General features: G+C 40.8%; 1 protein-coding gene across 1 annotated transcript; it reads left to right on the top strand.

Moving 5' to 3' along the window:
• Positions 6,776 to 26,059, top strand: MCHR2 (melanin concentrating hormone receptor 2). Its single transcript, NM_001044609.1, is given in 5 exon segments — positions 6,776 to 6,957; positions 14,641 to 14,850; positions 20,191 to 20,385; positions 23,057 to 23,176; positions 25,747 to 26,059. Coding segments are annotated over 5 exon segments (1,020 nt in total).

Below are 26,259 nucleotides of genomic sequence, written 5' to 3'. Positions count from 1 at the left end.
TTCAAGTAGCCATTATCTATTGTTTTCAAAACAAGATGAGGTCACAGACTATGACTGTTCTTCTGTAGGAAATGCTTCAGTGAGTTCAGCCAGTCAGACATAAATAGCTGTTTTTTGCCTGGAAGTAGCTCTTTTGTTAAGTTTTTGCATGCATTTTGGCATCAAATTTCAGCATTAAAAAAACACAAAGTTAACATTTATATTAGCTTATTTTTAAAGTTTGGAGTAACCAAATAGAAAAGTTAAAGAGAACAGAGGCAGAGTGGGAAAATAAGTGTTAAAAAGGTAGAAACAGGGAGTTCCCTTAGTGGCTCAGTGGTAAGGAACCTGACTAGGATCCATGAGAATGTGGGTTTGACTCCTGACCTTGCTCAGGGAGTTAAGGATCTGGTGTTGCTGTGGGGAGCTGTGGTATAGGTCACAGACACAGCTTGGATCACAATTGCTGTGACTGTAACATAGGCCAGTGGCTACAACTCCAATTAGACTCCTAGCCTGGGAACCTCCATAGGCCGCGGGTTCAGCCCTAAAAAGCAAAAACAAATTAAAAAAAAAATAAAAAAGAACAGAACTTTAGATTATTGCCTGAAACCACAGTGTCAGATGTCAGACTGCTTTTTAAAAGCCATTTTTACTATTAATATAACCTTCAGAACCATATATAAAACCCTCTCTTTAGAGGTGACCATTAATCTAACTTTTCCAGTTATCATTTCTTTGTTTTTCTTTGTGTTTTTACCATTATTATATGTATGCCTAATAATATAGATTAGTTTTGCCTGTGTTGTTAAATCCTATCTAAATGGAATCATACTGTGTGAATTTTTGCTTGTTGCCCAACTTTAAGTTATTAAATCCATCCAAGACGGCGGAATAGAAGGACTGGAGCTCAACTTCTCTCCTAAAAACAACAAAATTCACAACTAAAGACTGAGCACTCTTCACCCAAATGGACTGGAAACCTTAAAAAAGACATCCTACTCTAGAAGACAAAGAGGAGGCCACATCAAGAGGTAGGAGGGGCGATATAAACAACCCTATACTTCCTGGGTGGGAAGCTCCATGGACTGGAAACTAACTAGTTCACAGAGACTCACCTACAGGAGTGAGAGTTCTGAGCCCAGCATCAAACTCTCACGTGTGGGGATCTGGCAAGGCGAGAAAGAGCCCGGGAGCATCTGTCATTGAAGGCCAGTGGGGCTTGTACACAGGAGTTCCACGAGACTGGGGGAAACGGAGACCCCATTCTTAAAAGGCGCACACAGACTTTCACGTGCACTGGGTCCCAGGGCACAGCAAAGTCTCCATAGGGATCTGAGTCAAACCTGACTGCAGTTCTCAGAGGACATCCTGGGAAAATAGGGGTGAATGTGGCTTGTCGTGAGGGAGGGACGTTGAAGGCAAAGCTCTCCGGTATATTCAGCAGCTGCCTTTTCTCTGGAGGTGGCCATTTTGGGAAAACCTGACCCCACCCGTCAGTCAGCTGCTGAGAAGCCCCAGGGCAAACAACAATCCAGGTGGGATCACAGCCCCACCCCTCAGTAAACAGGCAGCCTAAAGACCCCTCAGGCACACAGCTGCCCCTAATCCCATCCAGAGATTAAACCCCACCCACCAGAGGGATTAGAATCAGCTCCACCTACCAGTGGGCAGGCATCAGCCCCTCCATCAGGAAGCCTACAGCAAGCCCCAATACCGACTTCAGCCATAGAGGGGCAGACACCAGAAGTAAGAGAGGCTACAACTCTGTTATCTGTAAGAAGGTCACCACACCAAAAACCTATAAAAATGAAAAGACAGAGAACTATAACTCAGATTAGAGAGAAAGGTAAAACCCCAGAAAAACAGCTAAACGAGGAGGAGATTCTCAGCCTCTAGGAAAAAGACTGTTGACGCTGAAGATGATGCAAGACATTGGAAATAAACTGGAAGCAAAGATGGATAACATACAGGAAACACTGAGCAAAGAGATACAAGATATAAAACTTAAACAAGAAGAGATGCAAATTACAGTAACAAATAAAACATTCACTAGAAGCAGCTAACAGCAGAATACAGGAGGCAGAAGAACGAATAAACGAGGTGGAGGACAGATTAGTGGAAATTACGGAAGCGGAACAGAAAAGTTATTAAATCAGTCCATATTACTATGTGTCTTTATAGTCTGTTCCCTTATAGTGCTGTAAGGTATTTTATTATGTCAATGTATCATAATCTATTTATCCATCCCATTGTTAATCAGCATTTTTTTATTACTCAATGAATTTATCACACCTGTAATTGTACAATGATAATCGGTATTTTGATGATTTTCAGTTTAAGGCATTTAAAATAAATATTTCTGTGAACATTCTGGAGTGCTTATCCTGGTACATATAAACATAGGGGAAAGTTTCCAAACAGAATCTGAAGTTTTCAAGGATTTCTGACTCAGACAAGTCTTTATTTTTATTTTTTGCAACCTAGGGGAAAGTTTCTGGGCTATAGGATAATATGTAATCACTCAACTTTAGAAAATAAAGCCCCCCTGTTTTCCACAGTGGCATACCAGTGGCAGGAGTTTCTGCAGCTCCGTATCCTCACCAACATTTGGAACTCTCAGATTTGACATTTTTTTTACCAATCTGATAGATATGTATAGGTACCCTATTGTTTTAATTTGCCATTTCCTTACCACAAATGATTATTGAATACCTTCTAAAGTGTTTATTGACCATGGACACACATCAATGCCTATTGAAATCTTTGGCCATTTTTCTGTCGAATAGTCTAAAAATTGTGTACAATTTTTCTCATTGATTTGTATAGATATTTTATATATTCTGAACAAGAGCCTGCAGTTGGTTATATATCTTATAAATATCCTGTGTCACTGGGTCACCTTGCTGTACAGTATAAAATTGACAGAACACTGTAAACCAGCTATAATGGAAAAAATAAAAATCATTTTTTTAAAAAAAAGAAATATCCTGTGAGGCTTGCCTTTTTGCTCTCTTGATGTATCTCCTTTTTTTTTTTTTTTTTCAATTTTGATGTTACTTTTTATTTTTTGTGAGCATAGTTTACCAACAGGCAAAGTTGATAACAGACTGGAATATTCTGTCTAGACCAAGAAATATTCACTCTGCCTTGTTTCTCAAATATTCATTTTGTCCTCTCACATATGCTTTTTTTTTTTTTTTTTTTTTTTTTTGTCTTTTTGCCATTTCTTGGGCTGCTCTCGCGGCATATGGAGGTTCCCAGTCTAGGGGTCGAATTGGAGCTGTAGCTGCCGGCCTACACCAGAGCCACAGCAACATGGGATCTGAGCCACATCTGCAACCTACACCACAGCTCACAGCAACGCCGGATCCTTAACCCACTGAGCAAGGTCAGGGATCCAACCGGCAACCTCTTGGTTGCTCGTCGGATTCGTTAACCACTGTGCCACAATGGGAACTCCTCACATATGCTTTTTATTCTGATAAACACACACACACAAACATGACATCAATCCTCTACACAAATTTTTGAGTGAACAGTACAGTGTTGAATGTTGAATAAAGACAACGTTGTGCTGCAGATCTCTAGCAATTTTTTACCCGGCATGCCTAAAACTCTATTCCCATTGAACAGCAACTGCTCATTTCCCTTTACCCCTATCCTTGGTAGCCACCAATCTGCTCTCAGTGAGTCTGACTGCACTGGATACTTCATGTGTGTGTAATCGTGCACTGTTTATCCTTTTGCGATGGGCTCACTTTGCTTAGCATGATGTCCTGGAGGTTCATCCATGTCGTAGCCTGTGACAGGATTTCCTTCATTTTTATGCTTGACTAATATTTCACTGTATGTATATACCACATTCCTTTTTTCCCAGTTTTATTGAGATATTACTGACATATAACATATTTGAGGTGTACAACATGACAATTTGGTGCATGTATATTACAAAATGATTACCACAAAAGGGTAGTTAACACCTCTGTCCATGCATATAATTACCTTTTAATGGTAATAATATCTACTCCCTTCACAACTTTCAAGTATATGATACTGTCAATTATAGTCACCGTGGTGTTTATTAGATTCCCGAAATTCGTCTTATGGCTAGAAGTGTATACCCTTTGACCAACATCTCCCCATTTCTTCCCCCACTCCCAAGCCCCTAATAGCCACCATTTTACTCTCAATTTCTATAAGGTCAGCGTTTTAAGATTCCACATATAAGTGAGAACATACAGCATTTGTCTTTCTCTGGACTTATTTCACTTAGCATAATACACTCAAGTTCCATCCATGTTGTCACAAAAAGCAGGATATCCTTCTTTTTTATGGCTCTTTATTATTTCCCTGTGTCTGTGTGTGTATATCACCTTTTCTTTATCCATTCATCCATCAGTGGACACTTAGGTTATTTCCATGTCTTGATGATTGTAAATAATGCTACAAGGAACATGGGAGTTCATGTATCTCAAGATACTGACTTCATTTCTTTCAGACGTATACCCAGGAGCAGGACTGCTGCATCATATGATGGTTCTATTTTTAATTTATTGACAAAACTCCAGTTTTTTTTCCATAATGGCTATACTAATTTACATTCCTACCAACAGTGCCAAATGATTCCCTTTTCTCCACATCTTTGACAACACTTGTTATTTTCTGTTTGTTTGGGGTTTTTTTTTCATCATAGCCATCCCAACAGGCGTGAGAAGATAGCTCATTGTGGTTTGATTTGCATTTCTTTATGGTGAATGATACTGAGCATCTCATATGCCTATTGGCCATTTGTATGTCTTCTCTGGAAAAATGTCTAGTTAAGTCCTTCGCCCATTTTTTTTAATTGGGCTGTTTGTATTTTGCTATTGAGTTATATAAGTTCCTTATACATTTTGGATATAAATCTCTTATCAGGTAAATGTTTTGAAAATATTTTCTCCTATTTCCATAGGTTGTCTCTTGATTTCGTTGATTGTTTCTTTTGTTGTGCAGAAGCTTGTTAGTTTGATATAGTCCCACTTGTTTATTTTTGCATTTGTTCCTTGTACTTTTGATGTCATATCCAAAAAAATCATTGCAAAGACCAGTGTCAAGGAGCTTTTTCCCTATGTTTTCTTCTTGTAGTTTTACAGTTTAGGTTCTTGCATTTAAGTCTTTAATTTATTTCAATCAGTATATAAGCAGTGCTTGTGTCTTCAACTGCTTGCTGGCCATTACCCTCAAAAATATTTTGAGGATTCTCTGAGGCCTAGGATGGCTGTTTTTTCCTTTAAAATGGATTTGCATTTGCATCTGTCTAGTACTCAGAGGCCTTCACAGGCCTTGACCACATCAGATTAGGTTCAAGCCTTGGGAGTCCCTGACCTGCCAACTCAGGGTACAAATCTGAGAAAGGATTCTTCAGGATCCTTCCAGAGCAGGGTCTCTGGAAGCTACGACTTCCCAGAGAATATCTGCTTCTCTCGTCCTTCCCTCTTTCTTCTCCATCCCAAAGGCACCAGGGTCTCTCAGCAGTTCTCAGTGGTTGTGGAAGTGGGAGAGGAACACCTAAATCAGGTCCGTGCATACCTAACGATGTCACTCCTGGGGCTCCAGCTCAGAGGAAGGTTCTTCTGAAAAATTCCCCACCACCAGTAGGCTGAGCGCCTTGACTTCCCTCTGGACACAGCATAGGCACTGAACCAGAGCGCAAATGGTTGTGGCATTAGTAAGTACCTTCTGGATAAAAATACCCTTGATGCTTCAATAGTCTGTTTATCTTGCAGTTACCAGATCTCATCCAAAAACGGTCCAGGGAGGGACCACTAAACTTTTCAGATCTTGAATAATTTTAAATTGCTGTACATATGCATACACACACACACACAACACACACACCTATTCACACATACCCATATGTAGATTTTGCTCAGAATATTTTATTGTTTTCAGTGGGAGGGTGAATCTGAGTTACTCAGTTTACCATTGCCAGGTACAAGACTTAGATGGCATTTTTTTAAATGTCTTTTATCAATATGGTTGGTCAAGCAAATAATTTTCCAGTTCCATTTGGTTTTGTTTGTTTATTTATTTATTTTTAGTTTGGCTGCTGGACGTCTTTTCCTGTGCCATAATTCATCTTTGTACATAGTACCTCAACTTGCTACAAGATTTTTTCCTTCCCACTTTGTCCTTTCCTGATCAAACTCTTCCTCCTTATCCTTAAAGACAGTCCAGGAATCATCTCAGGAAGTCTTATCCCACTTTATTCCTAAACAATCAGAGCTGGTTCCCCTATGCACTTTGTAGCAGACAGATAAGATGTATTTAACAACCTAAGTATTTTGAGGGTCCTAGCCAATATGACTAGACATGTAGTAGGCCAATAAGAACAGATGCCAGCTGAATAAAACCAGTACCAGTGTGTACTGAGTAAATATTAGCTTTGCTCGAAGCGTGCACACTGTCTTAGTACACTGTTCAGCAATTTGCTGCTAAGTATCTCCTCCAGTGATCCGTCACATCATTACAGACAGGGTGCAATCAAGCTCATCCTGGAATCTTACATTGCATGGATTCTTGGTGCAAAGAAAGCTCCAGTACATTTTTTTGCCAGGGATCAAACCCACACCACAGAAGCGACCCAAGCCACTGCAGGGACAATGTCAGACCCTTACACCACCGTACCATGAGAACTCCCAAAAATCTTTGATTAAGTCAAAGAAAATCTATATTGAGAGAACTGCCTTAAAAATTCATTAAAGAAATCACTTCTTATTCCTTCACAGCTTTAACCACTGGAGGTTTGTGAACAATGAATTCACTCCATTCATCTTGTTGTAACACATCTGCTGAATTTTTTAACAAATCCTGGAATCAAGAGTTTGCTTATCAAATCCTCAGCGTGGTGGACACAGCCATTCTCCCTTCCATGATTGGGATTATCTGTTCAACAGGGCTAGCGGGCAACATCCTCATTGTATTCACTATAATAAGGTAAGGGCTTCTTTTTCTTTTCCATGATTTAGGGACATTCTATACTCCTTAAAGGAATCCTTTTCCCCCTGTAAGGAGTTTTCTTAATGAAATCAGGTTTGGGAAATATTTGCTTAGGAAAATTAAAGAAGTTCTACAGATATTTTTCTCGTGTATTAAGTAACATCTGAGTGAGTTGCAGATATAAAATGAAAAAAGCTACGCCAATGCTTACTGCTGAGTTAGTGAATTTGTAAGGCAGCAGTTCTCATTCTTAGTTACATAGTAGAATCACCTCGAAGCTTTTAAAAATCTGAATACACAGTTTCATCCCAGACTAGTTAACTCAGAATCTCTGGCAATGAAGCCAGGTACGGATTTAAACTGCCAGGCAACTATTTAATTTCCTATTAATAAGAGGCTGACCTGGTTTGGCTGGTAAAAAAGACTCTTGCACTCACTCAAGCAAGAGTGACTCTACCTGATTAACTAAAGATTCAGGCCATCATACATGGTGGGCTGGTCCCCTCAATACAGACCACCTGGGTGCAGGCCAGATGGAGAGGCATCTGCGCCCTAGCACCTCCTGCCTTTGCCTCACATCTCTCATGTCATCCAGCTAATGTCCTGCTTCCTCTCAAACTTAGAGCCTGAGGTTTAGCTTGTAGCATAAGACCAGATTACAATCAGCCCTCAGTATCCATGGGCTTGGTACCCATAGGTTCCACATCCAGGGAGTCAAGCAATATTCAAAAATATTTGGAAAAAAATTCCAGAAAGTTCCAAAATGCAAAACTTTGCTGAAACTAGCAACTATTTCTATGGCATTTATATTGTATTTACAACTATTTACATAGCATTTACATTGTTATTAAGTATTATAAGTAACCTAAAGACAATTTAAATTAGTAGGGAGAATACATGTGGGTTATAAGCAAACACCACACTATTTCATATAAGGGACTTGTGTATCTGTGGATTTTGGTACAGGTGTGGGCAGCTGTCCTGGAACAATCCCTGGTGGATACTGGGGGTCGACTCTACTTCTTCTCTTGACAAAATGAATTTAGTGTACACGTGCCCCATCACTACATGATTATCTTTGCTACCCTGATTTTTTTCACATTGTTTTAATACATATGAGATGTTAAAACTTTTTATCCTGATTAACTAAAGATTCAGGCCATCTCTGGTCTTACAGCCACCACTTTAAAAAACTGTCTATATGTATATATTATAAAATACATTCTGAGTTACAGAAAGGATGTTTTCACAGAAAGGATGTTTTCAGCATTATATTAACACACAAAACTACAAAAAACATTTATGTAACTTATTACACAAAGCACAGTTGTAAGCTCATTTGCTCCTCAACACAGCAGTATTATTATGATACTTATTTGAGGAAAGAAGCTCAGGAGAGAAAATGACTCATCTAGCATCACACAGCTAGTGAGTGACAGTCCTGGCACGTAAATTCAGATCCCATGATTCCAAATTCCAGGCTGTTTCTTCCCCATTAATGAAAACAAACAAATCATCCAAAGTAGGAAGATGACTGGATTTGCCATGTGGATGGACAGATCCTCACAGGACCAGTTAAGAACCTCAGGATGGTGATGGGATGACGTGTGCTATCCCTGAGAAAGCCCATCACAGGTCACTTTCTCCAGATGGCTTCTCATCAGCCAGCCTACTTTCAAATCTTTCTTGTCCTTATCTCTGTAGTGAAGTGTAGTGTATCAATGGTGCTTTTTTTTTTAAACCATTCATAACTGAAGATATATTTGATACACTGAAATCCTACTCTTAATGAATTCAGGCCTTCCTTATTGGGTCCTGTAAAGCCATTTGTAAATATCAAGCATTTGAAATTATTTTATAAGTACTAGAAGCAGTTTGACTCAATATGTATCATTAAATACCCATTGTCTGCCCAGCACTATGCTACAGGTTATGTTAATACCAAAGAAAAATGGCAGCAGCTGACTCAAAAAAGTTCATGGTTCAGGGGAGAAGATAAGATTTAAACACATGAATTCATTTGAAAAATAATATGACATTAAAAATAATCCAGTTGGGGGGGAGGGGTTCAAATAATAAGTTCCAGGAAGGGAGATAAAAGTAATCAAATATTCTCAGAAAGCCTCAAGAAGGCAACAATGTGGGTAGAAAGTTAATAGCTGGAGACACAGGAGTGTTTCTAGCTTTCCCTGTTTACCCACTGTACCTGCCCCCTCTCCTTCCGTCTTTCCCTCACGCCCCTTAGTATTTTCGCCATCTTTCCCTAACGACATAAGCACGTCTCACGCCCATAGTGTTGGTCCCAGTGCTGAGAAACGAAGCCCTCATAAGGTGTTAGCCCTCCAGAAGTGGTTGCATTTTTACAGACAACTTTTACATGCGAAGACTCTGCAGTGTGGATCTCAGGTACAGTGACAAGCTGTTGAAGAAATATTTGGAGCCAGAGAAACTTCTTGGTCCCCCTCAAATTACACTAATAGATAATGGCCTGATTCCCCCAACTCAAATGGAGACAAAGCTGAAATGAAGAAGAAATATGGAATGTGAACTCTTCTCAAAGTCAATACTGAGCTATAATTCCTAGAAACAGATTCTCAGCATAAAGCAAATAGTCATTAAACTGGGGGGGGAGAGAAAATCTGAACAACCATATAAATTTATTTGCAATTACTATGAAAAATCTGCTACTTCATACCATTACCATTTTATAGATAATATGTGAGAAGATATATGTTAATGGAGCTTTTAAGATGAATCTTCTAATCTTCCAAAAAATATTTGGAAGCAACTTAATTTTATTTTTATTGCTAAGAAATTAATATTTTTCTTTGCAAATTGCTTTCCAAAAATTTATAAATCTCTCAAAAAGTCATTTGAAAGTAAATTAGTTTTAATTTTTTGGCTTGGAATTTATCTAACACTTTTTAAAACTGCTCTCCAAAAATTTTAAGGCAATTTATACTAATCTTTTTATCATGCCTTGCCATGATCCTTTATTTGTTACCTTCATAACAGGCAGGTGGCTCAGTTAAAACACTAAGAGTACACTAAAAGTAAAAAGAAATAGATAAATTTAAGATTTAGGACTTTCCCACTTATGATAAATACTTGTATCAGGAGAGAGTGAATAGAACTTAAAGTCAGTAAGATTATTAGCGATGCTGGGACACAAGCAATGAATTAACTTCTGACTTTGCCAAATGAAGACTACAAGTATGCATGGAAAAGAAAATAGATTTAAAGAAGCTAGAGCTTGCAGAATAAGATGTCCTGTGTGGCTTTTTTAAAAAGTAAGAATCAGAGTTCCCATTTTGTCTCAGCAGAAACAAACTCAACTAGTATCCATGAGGATGCAGGTTCAATCCTTGGCCTCGCTCAGTGGGTTAAGGTTCTGGCACTGCCACAGGCTATGGTGTAGGTTGCAGATGCAGCTCGGATCTGGCATTGCTGTAACTGTGGCACAGGCTGAAAGCTGCAGCTCCAATTCGACCCCTCCGCTGGGAACTTCCATATGCCACACATGCAGCCCTAAAAAAAAAAAAAAAAGTAAGAATCAATTTATGCATTAGGAGGGTCACTATAAAGTAATGAGGCCAGATTGTTACCAGTCTCTCATACTTAAATTTATGGGAAGTCAAAGGAAGCTAGGTTAGAAAATGTAGGAGGAAAATTGGGCCAATGATAACATAAGATTTTCTGCATTTGTTCTTCAGAAAGAGACCTATGAACTCAACTCCATTACTCAACTATTCTCCACAGCCCTGGGGTGCCCAGAAAACTACTTCGATAAAGAGATGACTTTTTCTCCTTTGATCCTGCCCCCCTCAACCTCCTGAATACATCTTAATCCTGTCTACTGACAGACCACTTCAAGTGGGCAGAAAATCTCCAAAGGATGCCTTGTCTCCCTAGAAATAAAACATCCCTACTCTGTCATTCCCTGCCCTCAACTGGCTGTCAACTCAATTAATTTACACTAAATCATGAATTAGTAAAACACTTTACTTTGGTGGGCGAGGGGGCGGTGATGGCTGTGCCCTCGGCATGTAGAAGTTCCTGGGCCAGGTGTTCAACCCATGCCATAGCAGTAACAATGCTGGATCCTTAACCTGCTGAGCTATGAGGGAACTCCTGAAACATCTTACTTTTCATCCTTCCCAGTGGTGTCTACATGCTTTAATGATTACAGGGACAGTGAATTAACCTGAAAGAGCACTAATGGTCTAATGATGGAACATGAGTTGCTAAAACAGAGAGGGGGATGCTTAGAACAAGGCCTCTTCCTTTATCCCACCCAGCTTAAATCATAACTAATGCTCTCCCTGACCAGTTCTTTACTTTCCCCAGAGGGCCAGCTATATGTAAGCTGTTGTCACACCCTTGTTGCACATATACCCTGGCCCCACCTCTCTTCTTACCCTCCAATTTCCCTCCAATCCTGCTTCCTAGTAGCCAATACAAGCCAAAAGTCAGTTGGCAAGGAGACCTAGGAGCAAATGCAGAAGAGGGGAAAATGGACTTGAGGGAGGGCTGATCAGCAAAGCATCATCCTGCATATGAGATGTTACATTTTTTGTTTGGTTCTATCTAATCCATTTCATACTTTGTCATTTCTGTTTGCAAAAAGTAAATAGAATTTTTAACATAAAAAAATACAAAGAATAAAGTCAAAATCAGTCATGCTACTATTACCAAATAGATAATCACAGTCTGTGATCACTGTAACATATTATTTCACCATATTCTTAAACAAATGTGTAAAGAAACTTGGGGTCATTATCCCATTTGACTAAATATTCAAATAGGAATAGTTTGCCATTTCATTAAATATTTTTCCAAACTACAATTTGTAACAACTATATCATTTATTGCATGGTATTGCAGACTATCATAATTTGTCATAACATTCATTAGATTTGGCCATATATTATGATCACTGATTTACATTTTTTGGGGGGCTTTTTTTTTTTTTTTTTAGCGCTGCACCCACAGCATATGGAGGTTCCCAGGCTGAGGGTGGAAACAGAGCTATAGCTACCAGCCGACGCCACAGCCGACGCCACAGCAGTGCCAGATCCAAGCCACATCTGCATCTGCAACTCCAGATCCTTAACCCACTGAGCGAGGCCAGGGATCAAACCTGCATCCTCATAGACACTAGTCAGATTCATTTCTGCTGAGCCATGGTGGGAACTCCTACATTTTTTTTTTAATGTTTGGTTCATGAGAGATAGAAGTCTAATGAAATCTGGCAACAGGAAATCTGAAGATAAATTAGACCTTAAAAAAGAAAGCAAGTTGTATAGTTAGAAGTTTTACTATTTCTGTTCAGTTATTTTTAATTTCTATATGCTGTTGCTTTCAGTAAAAAAATAATAATAAGTATAATATGTTGTTTTTATTGCTCTAGTACCTTATGCCCAGATAAATACATCATTTGCTTCAGAATTCTCTTCTGCTATACAGAGTATCATCTAGCAACACTTTTATTTAATTCTTTTTAATTGCCAGTTAATGGCCACTACTGAGTTCCACAAAGGAATTACCATAGCTCATGATCAGTAAATGATGGGTGTCTATCTGCAGGAGAGCAAGGGCCATGGGTTAACTGCTGAAATTAGAGCCTAAGCAACTGCTTATAGTTTATATCCCAATTCAAGTGGAAATAACACCTACTTATAGGCTAAGATTTGTAGGGGTTTTTTAATTATTGTGTGTGTGTATGTGTGTGCGCACGCACGTGTGTGTTTTAAGTGTGGAACTCCTACTGGACTACTAGTGTCAGTTCCTCTCCCCTGACTCCCAATGGCCTGGAGAAGACAGAAGATTAGAGACCAAGGACAGTTGCTTGGTGGCCCTTTCGGCTGACATGATCTTTTCCTCAAGTCTTTTCTCCTTCTTGGTCTTTGTGATATGAGTCATCAACCTCCTGGGGTCAAGAGCCCAACCTGCCTTATCAACAGTGCCCAGGGTGTGGTTGCTGAGTAAGGGGTGTGATTGCACTAGTTCCCCCACATGTTGTGCACACTGCCAGGGCCTGGGTTAAATATCCTGGCCCCAACCTATGCCTCTGACAAGGCTTTGATGGCTGAGATATATAAAGTTCATAGGCTATAGAATTTGCTGTCCCTAATAACAAAGGCACACAGTAGCTTCCAAACAACAGAGCCGTGGATCCAGATTGAACTAGCAATTGTGACACCATCTTAGGGTTAATTCTTACGTGCTCTATAAATTCTTATCTGTCCTCAGTACGGATGCTACTTGTGCCAGATTTGCCTTGACTACTCCCAGGAGAGGGAGTAGACTCCATTTCATGCGCTCCTTGTGCTTTCTCTAGCTTTCTCTTGTCACATTGTAATGTGACCATTTATATATACATGGCTAGCCTATAAGTTCCTGGATGTTACAGTATATAAGTTATTAGCTTTGCCGTCCAAAGCACAATATTATACCCAACATATAATTGGTGCTCAATAAAATGTGCGTTGAATTAACAACTAGTGTCTCCCAGAAAAAGATGATACCTGTTTATTATTAAATGTCCCAACTCTTTGAAGATAGGGACCAACTGAATTTTAAATTTAAATTCTCCTCTCAGAAAATTTGTCTGTCTTCACTTCCCCGACAGGAGGCAAGAGAGTTTTTTCAGTGTCCTCCACCCGTTCACTCAGTTCGGATTTCTTTTCCACACTGTCTGGATTTCCAGGTCTTAATTAATAGTCTTTTCTATTGAGTTAGATTTTATTGCAATATTTCTAAGTAATGGTTGAAAATTTTGGTAACAGTGGCCTTAGGATTTGAACTGACAGCTTCAGTGGCAAAAAAAGAAATGCATTCCACAATGGAAACATTTGTTTTCCCTGTTCAGCTGTATATGGTATGAAGGATAGGTGAAGACAAAACATCTTTTGCCTGAGTGAGCTTAGAGTTGGTATAATTTGTTGCTATGTAGAAACTACTTCAAAACTTAGTGGCTTAAAATAATAGACATTTATTATCTCACATAGTTTTGAAGGTCAAGAATCTAAGAGCAGCTTAGCTGAGTGATTCTGGCTCAGGGTTTCTCATAAAGTTGCAGGTGAAATGTCCATCTTTAGATGACTATCTAAAGGCTTGCTTGGGGCTCGAGCATCTATTCCAAAGTAACTCACTCTCATGCTCAAGTTACAGGTTGTTGTTGGTGTTTGGCAGGGGTCTCTGTTCCTCTCCACATGGACCTCTTCAGAGTGTTGCTTGAGTATCCTTACAAGACGGCAGCTGGCTTTCCCCAGAGAAAGAGGTCCAAGACAGAGCAAAGAGAAACCTCCGCCCCAGGCCTCTATGTCCTAATTTTGAATGTTACACCGTCAATCCCACTACATTCTATTCATTAAAAGTGAGTCACTAAATTCAACCCACAATCAAAGGAATAGGCGTGGGCAATTAGACGCTGCCTCTTGAAAGCAATAACAAAGAATTAGTGGATACATTTTTTAAACTGCCCCAGTTAATTATCAGATAAATAGTTTTAAGTGTTTAAATACTCCCAGGGCAAGGCATTCATGTGTGCATGTGTGATGGTTTCCATTTAACTTTTAGAATTTATTTTGGCAACTGAAAATCTGTAACAGATGGCATAAATTGAAGAAGGTATGTCCTCTCTATGTCAATCCTCCAATTTTCCTCCATTTCTTTCAGGTCCAGGAAAAAAACTATTCCTGACATTTATATGTGCAACCTGGCTGTGGCTGATCTGGTCCACATCATTGGAATGCCTTTTCTTATTCACCAGTGGGCCCAAGGAGGAGAGTGGGTGTTTGGGGGGCCTCTCTGTACCATCATCACATCCCTGGATACCTGCAACCAGTTTGCCTGTAGTGCCATCATGACCGTCATGAGTGTGGACAGGTAAGTGAAGAGCTTTGAAATATCTCAACATAATGCAGGGTTGCCTGTACTTCCCCAAATTCATCCCAATTTAAGCAACATCAGTGTTGGTTTGTAATAGTGAAGCATTTCTTCTTTTGCTTATTTCCCTGTAGGACAGATCAGTTAATATTTTTCCACCTTTCAGAGGTCAAATTTTTTTATGGCCACATCCTCTGCATATGGTAGTTCCCCTGGCCAGAGACTGAATCCAAGCCACAGCTTTGACCTGTGCTGCAGCTGTAGCAATGCCAGATCCTTTAATCCACTGTGCCCAGGTGGGGATCAAACCTGTGCCTCTGCAGTAACCCAAGCTGCTGCAATTGGATTCTGAACCCAATGTACCATAGCAGGAAATCTGAGGTCAATTTTTTTTTTTTTAATGTCGTCTTTTTTTGCCATTACTTGGGCTGCTCCTGTGGCATATGGAGGTTCCCAGGCTAGGGGTCAAATCAGAGCCGCAGCCACCGGACTACACTAGAGCCACAGCAAGGCAGGATCCAAGTCACGTCTGCGACCTATACCACAGCTCATGGCAACGCCAGATCCTTAACCCACTGAGCAAGGCCAGGGATCAAACCCGCAACCTCATGGTTCCTAGTCAGATTCGTTAACTACTGAGCCACGATGGGAACTCCCTGAGGTCAATTTTTTAATAGGAAACTTAAACACTAAAAATCTCCTTTTTCCCAATCATTCTTGCGATCTCAGTTTTATTTACAATCAACTGCAAGGCAAAAAAAAAAACCCCACAAAGTCATGACATATTGGAAACCAGAATGAATGTCCCCTCATCATTCTTGCAATAAAGAAGTTGAAGTCCTGAGAGGTGAGGAGATTTGCCAAAGGCACATAGAGAGTCCGTGGCAGAGCTGAGAACTGAAGTAGGTCTGCTCGCTCCCTGTCCAGGGCTTTTTCGGGCAAGTTCAATGTCTTGCACACCCTGTCATCACTTAGCAGCTTTAAGGAATAAGTGAAGCACTGAGAATAAGTGGCTTCGAAGAGAAGTCAGAGTACCAGGAAGACTATCTTTTACACTCCTCATTTTGATCGGTTAATGCAAATGCTGCCAATTATACATTATTAGAAATGTGTTGGACTGGGTTCTGTATACGCCATAACCATATTCACCAACCACATAATGTTACTTGAGGAGGTGATGGTGATGGCAAGTGCATATGGAGCCACTGAGGGGTGGAGCCCCGTACAGACCCAGGCTGCCCAACCCTAGAGATGGCAGGTAGCTGGCAAGTACCTAACCATCTGGCTTCCCTAGGAAGCATGCAAGGTTGGGTTCCCTGCATCATCCAGATGCCCACACCAGGTCTCAGCAGCACTCCCCAACAGAAGCAAGCCCCCAGAACAATCGTACTAAGCACCACAGTGATCTGCCATCTTGGGGAACAACCCACTTAAGGTCTCAATCCACCTTCTTCCCACCCCAACCCCAATCTAGCACATTTAGCCCCCCTTGCCTTGATCTACTTCTTTCTTTCTCCCTTGCTTCAAATATATTTCACCATTTAAACTACTTTGTGTGTGGAGATATGCATGTTGTTTTTTGTCCAGCTTCCCCTACCCCTCAAATGTAAACCTCACAAAGGCAGGGTCTTTGATCACTAGTACATCCCAAATGTCGGGGTAACAGTGCCTGGCACACAGGTGCTCCAAAAGTATTGATGAATGAATGAATGAATGAATGTCCATCTTGAGAGCTGTGTTAAATTTCTCTGAGTCCATCCAGGACCCTTTCCAGAGTTCTGTCTCTTTTATCCTTCCAAATAGACCTTTGGGGTTGGGAAGTAAGGAGCAATCCTTCAGCTGGATAAACAAAGGAATAACAGGGTTCACATACATCATTCACTGGATCATTATTATTCAGATGTGAATAATGGTGGTAATGTTTGATGCATTTTTATATCCTGCTGCTTTTCTGAAAAAGAATTCCCCAAATACGTGGTGTACCTTCCAATTTATAATTGACATCATGTTTTTTAATCCTCATACTGGGTGGGTAGCCCTGGTTAGTTCAGCTGATGCTACCAATGCTGACAGGATGTGGAGTAAAGCCTGGTGAGTTTACCAGGGTTCCAACATCAGGGTTCCAACCAGGGTTCCAACACCAGGGCTCAGGCCCTGCACCGAACAGGCCCACTGCCAAAAAGCAACTGAAATACAGGCCTCAGCAGTCCCATTCTCAGAAAAATAAAACTTCTTCATACAATGTAAGTGCCATAAAGGCAGGAGCAACTGGCTCGCTCTTTTTCTTTCTTTCTTTCTTTCTTTCTTTCTCTCTTTCTCTCTTTCTCTCTTTCTCTCTCTCTTTCTTTCTTTCTCTCTTTCTCTCTTTCTTTCTCTCTTTCTTTCTTTCTCTCTTTCTTTCTTTCTTTCTCTCTTTCTTTCTTTTTGCTTTTTAGGGCCACATCTGTGGCATATGGAGGTTCCTAAACTAGGGGTCAAATTGGAGCTACAGCTGCCAGCCTACACCACAGCCACAGCAACGCCACATCCGGGCCATTCCTGTAAACTACACCACAGCTCACAGCAACACTGGATCCTTAACCCACTGAGTAAGGATCAAACCCGAAACCTCATGGTTCCTAGTTGGATTCTTTTCCACTGCATCACAACAGGAACTCCATGGCTTTTTCTTTAAAGAGAGGAACCTGTACGTTTTCTTTAAACCTTTTACTGCAAATGAGGTGAAAGCACATTGTCTGCCTTAGAACAGACCACAGAACATTTTCCTAATGTTCACAGTTTTTTCTGAATATGTGTTTGTGTATGCATGTGTCTTACACAGCTAAATAACATGTTTTTTTTTTAATTGTATGAACACAGCATACTAAAATTTTCCTGTCAAATTACAACACTCAGGGCTTTATCCTTCTCCCTGCCTTCACTTCAGGGGATCACATGGCCAGGGACAAACGAAGATTTTTGTAAAACTGAACCTTTACCTCCTCAGCATTTCTTGCCATCCTAATTCTACTAAATTCATAAAAGTGCAACAAAATCTGCAGTTTTGTAGAAAAGAAATGGAGTTTTCTTTGTGAGGCCCAAACTAAATGTCCGTGCCATCCAATAATGCCTTATTGTTTGTACATTTAAATTATTTTAATTGTCAATTTAATGGATCATAAATTTCAAGTGTTTCCCATAAGTCTTTCATTTTCTTTCTCTGATTAGTTAATAACTGCAACATTGTGGAATATTTTTAGTCTATCTTATCCTATCCTGTTCTATTCTACTTTATTTTTTGGTTGAGGCTGCAGCATGTGGGAATTCCCAGGCCAGGAATCAAATCCGAGCCACTGCAGTGACAACACCGGATCCTTAACCTGCTGTGCAACAGGAGAACTTCAACGTGTGGAATATTTTAATAGTGGGTTCCTACCTCCAAAGCAATACAAAAAGTTCTTGTAAACATCTAAAATATTAAAAATGTCTGTCTCCAGGTGAAAGCTATCTAGACTTTCATTAGCAGATGCTTTCGTAAGTAAATTTTCTAAAAGTCAGTACATTGGAGCCAAAATTCCCTATTCATTCATTTAACAACTATGTCTTGAGCATGAACCGGATGCCAGGCACTATCCCAGACACAGGAGATATAGTGGCATTAAACTGTCAGCCCAGGCTCCTGCCTTCATGAGCCTTCCTTTCCAGAGGTGTAGGCAGACATTAAGTGCAGACTCACATAAAGTCAGTCAATGTGTATTTCCACCCAGTCATATATACTAGGAAGAAAAAGCAGATTTCCTCTATAATCTGCATTTACAGTCATGAGCCCTCGTTTACATGGGTGGTCAGGGAAAGCTTCCCTGAGAGGAAGACCAAAGTGGGGTCTTACAAGAAGAGCATGAGGAAGTAGAGGCAGGTCCTACCAGGAAGGTAGAACAGCATGTATCCACCCTGAATGGGGATAGTGTGGAGGGAATGCCAGAGAGACACTGGACCATGCTTCGGCCTATGTGACAGGGAGGGCCAAGTGGAAAACACCTCCGGGGTCCTGGGGAGAATCCAGAATGTGATCTGAAAGGCAAGGAAAAGCCGCTGAAGGGTTTTCAGCTGGAAGGATGATCAGAGAAGAGTCCCTAATTGATCAAGGCCATGACGCCATCGTCTTTTATCCCAGACAGAATGATGGCTGGGCTGCTGTATAATCACTACCTCATCCCTTCCCTCAGCAGGGAGGGAAGGGGGCCTTCTCTCCTTGGCAACAGCTAACACAGGTGCAGCGTGGGTAAAGAGGGGTGGCTGAGGCACCCGGGCCACAAGCCAGTCCGTGCACACTAAGAGGTCCCTTAACTGAGTGCAAAATGTCCTGCCTCTTGTGCGAAAGTGAAAGAGCAAGGGGATGGGGGATTTTCCATTGTTATAAATCTTCATTAAGTAGCTCTAAAAAAACTTAGAGAAAAGCACAGAATAACTGACCATAATTTACATTTATTTAATGTCTACTCATGCTGCTTTCTTACACTCCTAGCCCTACCCCAGCCCAGCAAAACTGTGTTTTCCCAAGTATGATCCTCCGGATCTGAGCTCTTTTTCATGCTTTAGCTTTCAGTTCGCTCTGAAAAACTCTTGGATTTTCTGGAGGACCAAATCTATTTGGTGTGTCAGGATTTCAAGTTTGATTAACGATTATCTTTTTTTTTTTTTTTCCTGGATGACAATGGAAAAAAAGAAAAGGAAAAAGAAGCCCCTTCCCCATGAAATTAGTCCATTTCTCCCCTCCAACCTCCAGCCTAAGTTCTCTTTGGAATCTGCATTGTGTGTACCACTCACTTTTGTTTATCTTCACTGTGATTCTGTGAACTGAACCTCCAGGAGCCTGGGAACATGCCTAGAAAGCCATCGGAGCAGAATGTCTGCCCCAGGTGTCAGGCCTCCTGCTGCTGAGTATTCTTCAACCAGCCGCACACTTTCCCCCTTCCTGTCCTAGGTCAGCACACCCTACTGGAAAGAGGGCCACTCCCTCCTAGAGGAAATCCCAAGTTCAGAGGCAAATTCTTCCAGAGTGTCATGTGCAACGGAGGCCCCTTTGTAAAGAAAGAGTTTTGCAGAGCAGAATTTCACCATATTCAGTGCCTTTGTGGAAGTGACAGCCGAGTGGTTTATTCAGACTTGCGAGGTCAAGAATTGTTTTCTCTGCAGGTACCAGCCAGCTCTTATACAATATAACTCGCTTTCACCCTGATAGAGGTGTACTTCAGGGAGGATAACAATACTAATAATTTACTTCTGTCATGAACCTTTCATCCTTCGATCTCAATGCTCTTATATTGATTGTCCCCAAACCCTTCTTAACCGGCTTTTCAGGTACTTGGCTCTCGTCCAGCCGTTTCGACTGACGAGTTGGAGAACGAGGTACAGGGCGATCCGCATCAATCTGGGCCTTTGGGCAGCTTCCTTTATTCTGGCATGGCCTGTCTGGGTCTACTCGAAGGTCATCAAATTTAAAGACGGCGTCGAGAGCTGTGCTTTTGATTTAACATCTCCTGACGATGTACTCTGGTAGGTTGTTAAAACTTAAGAAAAATAGAGTCGAATTAAGTTGTGAAGGGCTTCATCCTCCTTGTCCACACGTGAGCAGCCGTGCAGAGTATCCTTGGGAACCCTCTTAGGGCCAGACTTCCCACTTAGCTCTCTGCTTCCCACCATCAAGTTGATAGTTTGATTTTAAGGAGAGGGTAACCTTTAGGAAAATATTTTGAATTTAATCATGTAACCTTGGTGGGTGCAAATATATTTAAATATGGATTCTAAAGATCAGTAGCAGCCTGGAGTTCCCACTGTGGCACAATGGGATCAGCGGCATCTTGGGAGCACTGGGACACAGGTTTGATCCCCAGTCTGGCACAGTGGGTTAAGGATTGGTGTTGCTGCAGCTGCAGCCTAGGTGGCAACTGTGGCTCAGATCTGATCCCTGGCCAGGGAACTCCATATGCCACAGGGGGTGGGGGGTGGGTGGAGGCAAAAAAAAAAGAGAGAGAGAGAGATCGGTGACAGCCGGACTCAATGAGAGCACAACAATCAAGGGAGGGGTGAACTTTCCAAAAGGGTCTAGGATTCACTGAGGCTCAAACCTTATCAATAGGCAGCTGGAGTTTGGTTGAGTTGTTCTTCACCCCTCCCCCCCAATAATATGTCCGAATCCTAACTCTACTACCTGTGAATATGACCATATTTAGAAATAGCCTCTGCAGATATAATTAAGTTAAATGAAGTCTTACTGGATTAGGGTAGGTCCTAAATCCAAGGACTGGTTCATGGTACGGAGAGGGAGATTGGAAGAGACACACAAAAGATGCACGTGAATCAGAGGCAGAGATTGGAGTGACATGTCTATAAGCCAAAGAACACCAAGGACTGCCAGAAGCCATCACCAGAGGCTGGAATACACACTTCCTCCCCAAAGGAGGAACCAATCCTGCCCACACCTTAATTTCAGACTCCTAGCTTCCAGAACTGGGAGATGATCAGTTTCTGTTGTTTTAAGCTATCCAGTTTGTGGTCACTTTGTTACAGCAGCTCTGGGAAACTAATATAACCACCAACACAGGCATTTCTTACATTGTAACTTGGAAAGAAAAACTGTCAATTTTTTTTTTTTTTTTTTTTAGGGCCGCACCCACAGCCTATGGAGGTTCTCAGGCTAGGGGTCTAATCCGAGCTATAGCCTCTGGCCACAGCCACAGCCACAGACACAACACCACCAGATCTGAACCATGTCTGCGTCCTACACCACAGCTCACGGCAACGCCAGATCCTTAACCCACTGAGCGAGACCAGGGATCAAACCTGTGTCCTCATGGATGCTGGTCAGATTTGTTTCTGCTGCAGAATTCCCTCATCATTTTTCTAGTTGAAATTTTGAACCTAGTATTGAAATCTCTGGTGAAAATTTTTCCATCGCTTGCCAGGTACGGTGCTAGGTGCTTTTTACATATATTATGGAAAGTCCATTTGGCAGATTCCTTTTTCCCATTCTACCACTGGTAATGTCAATGAGTCGTTTCTGCAACAAACAGACATAGTCTGAGAGGGATGGAGGAAGAGGTCCTGAAGGGGTACAGGTTCAGCAACAAAAATCTCCAGACAAGTGCAACATCTATACCATGGCTTGTCTATTCATTATTTCTCACATCAGCACTGACTCCACCCAGAGACAAAAATCAGAAGCCCTCCTAAAGATGATATGATATTTAATCACTGCGGGCTGGTAGATTAACCTGAGTCCCACCCTGTCCAAAAGGAGGGCACAAACTGAGGCTCATTTTATGACTACATGACTTTGCCCTGTGTCAAATAAAGACTATTTTGCACTGACAACTGTTTCTGCTATTTTCAGTGGGTTATCATAAGGGATATTCTGAGGTTTTGACCTCTGTGGTGCCTCCCAGAAGTCCTTATGGTGACTAGCCTGGGGCTAGTGTGCTATATTCAGAGGCTCTCTGGTCCTGGTTCTCTCTCTGTCACCCTGTCCACACCCACGCAATTCTGGTGGCCTTTTTCCAGGACACAGGGGTTCTGCCAGGAAGGAGGACTCCCTGTGTCTGTGCAAACATGGAGTTGGCTCATTCAAGAGCTCCCCCTGGTGGGGCACCAAGGAAAAGATAGACTATTTGACGACAGGTCCTCCTCCACCCCCATGGCCAGGCCACCTGGAGCTGTGATTACAAGCATGAGCTCAGGAGCTCGACTATCTGTCTGGGTTCAAGTATCACCTCTGCAACTTACTAGCTGAATCACCTTGGACAAGCCGTTAACCCCTCTCTGTGCCTTAGTTTCCTCTTCTGTAATGTGAAGATAGTAACAGCGTTGTACTCTTGGGCTCTCACAGATTCAGTGGGTTAAAAATGTAAAGCGCCATGAACAGAGACTACCATATAATAAATGCCACCTGTGGTTGCCTGTAGTTGTTAATAATACTAAATATAATGATAATAAATAAGTATCCTCACCCGTTCTGTACTCCCCTGGCTACTGAGAAGGGCTGGCTTCAAAAGAGTCATTGTTAGAATAATGAAAAGTGGAACTTCTCTACATGAAAGCACCCAAAGATCCCTAACTTTTTTCCCAAGCACTTTTATTCTGGGCCCTGAAAAAGCAGAGAATCTTAAACTATAAAACCAGTTCCTGGAGTCATGAATGTAATGGCCATGTCTTCTCTCTCATTTTACAGGTATACTTTGTATTTGACGATAACAACTTTCTTTTTCCCTTTACCCTTGATTTTGGTGTGCTATGTTTTAATTTTATGCTATACTTGGGAGATGTATCAACAGAATAAGGATGCCAGATGGTAAGTGTATGCCTTATTTTGCTTTATTTGTTAAATGAACAATTCAGAGATCTAAGATATCTACAACAGAAACCTAAGCAACAATCATTTGAAACCCACCACACCCAGACGTAGGGGCATTAATGTCTTTATAAGCATTTTCTGAAAATAAGACATGTCCTGAAGCTACTATTTGAGGATCTCTCCGTGATAAATATCGTAATCACTTAATGTAATGGTTTCATAAAAATGTAAACAGAACTCAAGATTCTATTTAAAAAATTTTATATTTGTCATCAGCAATGTTATTTGAACATTTTATTTGTACATTCTGTAGAGTTATGTGCGTATGTAAATATCCTGGATGTTGTGTATAATTTATAACCTTTTAATTTTTGTGGGGTTTTTTAGTGTAGAGGAGCAGGATCTCATTAATATTTAAATACTTAGCACACGGTTAATTAGGACTACATAAAACCTAGAGACAATAAACTTTAGGAGGACCTTTAAAGATACTCATCTCTAAAACTATATGAATAAATCTAAATTATTTTTTACTTGAAATTGTATGTGTCAAGTTGTTCAAATAAGGCAAGTGGTTCTATGTTAGGTTAAAAATCATTATTAAAATTTGCCTTTAGGAGTTTGCACCATGGCTCAGTAGTCAGCAAACTCGACTGGTATCCATGAGGACACAAGTTCAATCCCTGGCCTCTCTCAGAGGGTTAAGGATCTGTCCTTGCCATGAGCTGTGGTATAGATTGCAAACACGGCTCGGATCTGGCATTGCTGTGGCTGTGATGTAGGCCAGCAGCTACAGCTCCTATTGGACCCCTTGCCTGGGAACTTTTTTGTGCAGTGGGTGTGGCCCTAAAAAGACAAAAAAAAAAAAAAAAAATTGCCTCACTGCATTTCTTTTGAAATGACAAGATCACTGAGTTTCCCCACATACCATATGTATAACACGGTAAAGATGTTTTCAAAAGAATGTGCAAACTATTTAACCACTATTAGTCAAAATTTGTGGCAAACCCTGGTACCAAAGGGTGGTCATTTGGCTCATTTAGGTGCTCATTTGGCTCATGACATTTTTTCTTACTTTTTTAAATTCTTTGGGAATTTGCATTATTAAAGAATGGTCTATTTAGAATGAGAAAGGGAAGCATTCACAGTTATAGAGAAAAAGATTAGCTTTTAAATGTATCACAGGGAGCCAAGTTGGTGAGAAGGTTGAAATGGAATCATATGGAATATTATGCCATCGACAGCTGGAGAGGATGCTTGAGCCCTTTTAAAACAGTTCTCCAAATCAGATCATTTTGCTCCAACACTTTTCTTAGAAATGCCAAGAGCATCTTATGAAACAAAGTTCATACTGTCAGTTATCCCTCAAAATGCAATATGTTAGAGGAATGATGGTGGCTACTCAGTTGAACTGCAGAGGAATCATTATCTTAGAATGATTTTCAGCTGCCCAATTTTATTTTATATTATTGTCCAGGCTTATCCATCTGCTTCAGCCATGTCCCAGGGAAATTTCTATTAAATGTCTAAAAATGATGTAACATGATGAAGTTGGGGAATTCTAAGTATTTTTTAATTTTAGAATGATTTTAAATATATAGAAAAGTGGCATAAATAACACAGAGAGCCTCCATATACTCCTCACCCAATTTCCCCATTAATGTCCAACCATGATGCAATTGTCAAACCCAAGATAATCGCATTGGTACATTACTATTAACTAAACTCTACCCCTATGTTGGATTTCACCAGTTTTTCCATCCAAGTCCTTTTTCTGCTCCAGGATTCAATCCAAGGGACCACACTGCATTTAGTTGACATGTCTCTCCATTCTCCTCTGGTCTGTGACAGTTTCTCATTCTTTTCTTGTTTTTCATAACCTTGAGAGTCTTAAGTACTTAAGGAGTACTGGTCGGGTATCCTGCAGAATGTCCACCAATCTGGGATGGCCTGATAGTGTATCAGGATTAGACTCTAGCTATGTGTTTTAGGGGAAAAAAGAAAATCTTTTCATCACAACATATCAAGAGGTGCATGATAACTACATGACAGCCCTGTTGTTAATCTTGATCACTTGGTTAAGGCAGTGGTTGCCAAATTCCCCCACTGTAAAACATTATTTATCCCTTTCTCTATTCTTTCGAAATGAGTTGTTAAGTATAGGCCACCCTAAAGGGGAAAAGAGGGAAGGCAGGAATTAATCTCCATCTCCTGGAAAGGGGAGCATCTACATATATTACTTGGAATTTTTCTGTAAAAAAGGTTTGTCTTTTCTCTCTCATATTACTCAATCATTCCATCAGTATAGATTCATGTATACTTATGTGACACTTTGGATTTATTCATTTATTTTTTTTCTCAAAATGTTCCAGCTTTGGAAAACCTGGGAAAGTTTTAAGAGGGACAAAAAAGAATATTTTCACAGATCTCTAAATAAGTAGGCATAAAAATGAGCTTCATACTTCACTGCATAGCCATTATGAACCATCCAGAAAGTTCTGGGCAGTCGCTGCCCCATAATTTCTATGGTTGGTTGTGTTCTGTCTTTCCAAACGTCTTGTCCACAGCTACAATCCCAGTGTTCCGAGGCAGAGAGTGATGAAGCTGACCAAAATGGTGCTTGTGCTGGTGGCAGTCTTTATCCTAAGTGCTGCCCCCTATCATGTGGTACAACTGGTGAACTTACAGATGGGGCAGCCCACACTGGCGTTCTACGTTGGCTACTACCTCTCCATCTGTCTCAGCTATGCCAGCAGCAGCATCAACCCTTTTCTCTACATCCTGCTGAGTGGAAATTTCCGGAAACGCCTGCCTCAAGTACAAAGGAGAGTGACCGAGAAGATCAGCCAAATGGAAAACACCTTGAAACCGAGTTTTTAGAGTGTATATGGACCATCAAAGGTCTAGATGGGCTTGTCTTTGGTTATGGGTCTTATTAGAAAAGGCAGGTGAAATGGTGTACTTGTGACCATTCTTTTTGTGTACTTGTGACTCTGGAACAATGATATAACCATTCAAATGCAGTGAGTTTAATATGCTAATGATAGTGAAACATAAAATATTTGTCTGTATAGGCTTAG

This window comes from Sus scrofa, chromosome 1 (genome assembly GCF_000003025.6).
Source record: "Sus scrofa isolate TJ Tabasco breed Duroc chromosome 1, Sscrofa11.1, whole genome shotgun sequence".
Classification (NCBI taxonomy): domain Eukaryota; kingdom Metazoa; phylum Chordata; class Mammalia; order Artiodactyla; family Suidae; genus Sus; species Sus scrofa.
This window is presented reverse-complemented; position numbering and strand designations above follow the sequence as displayed.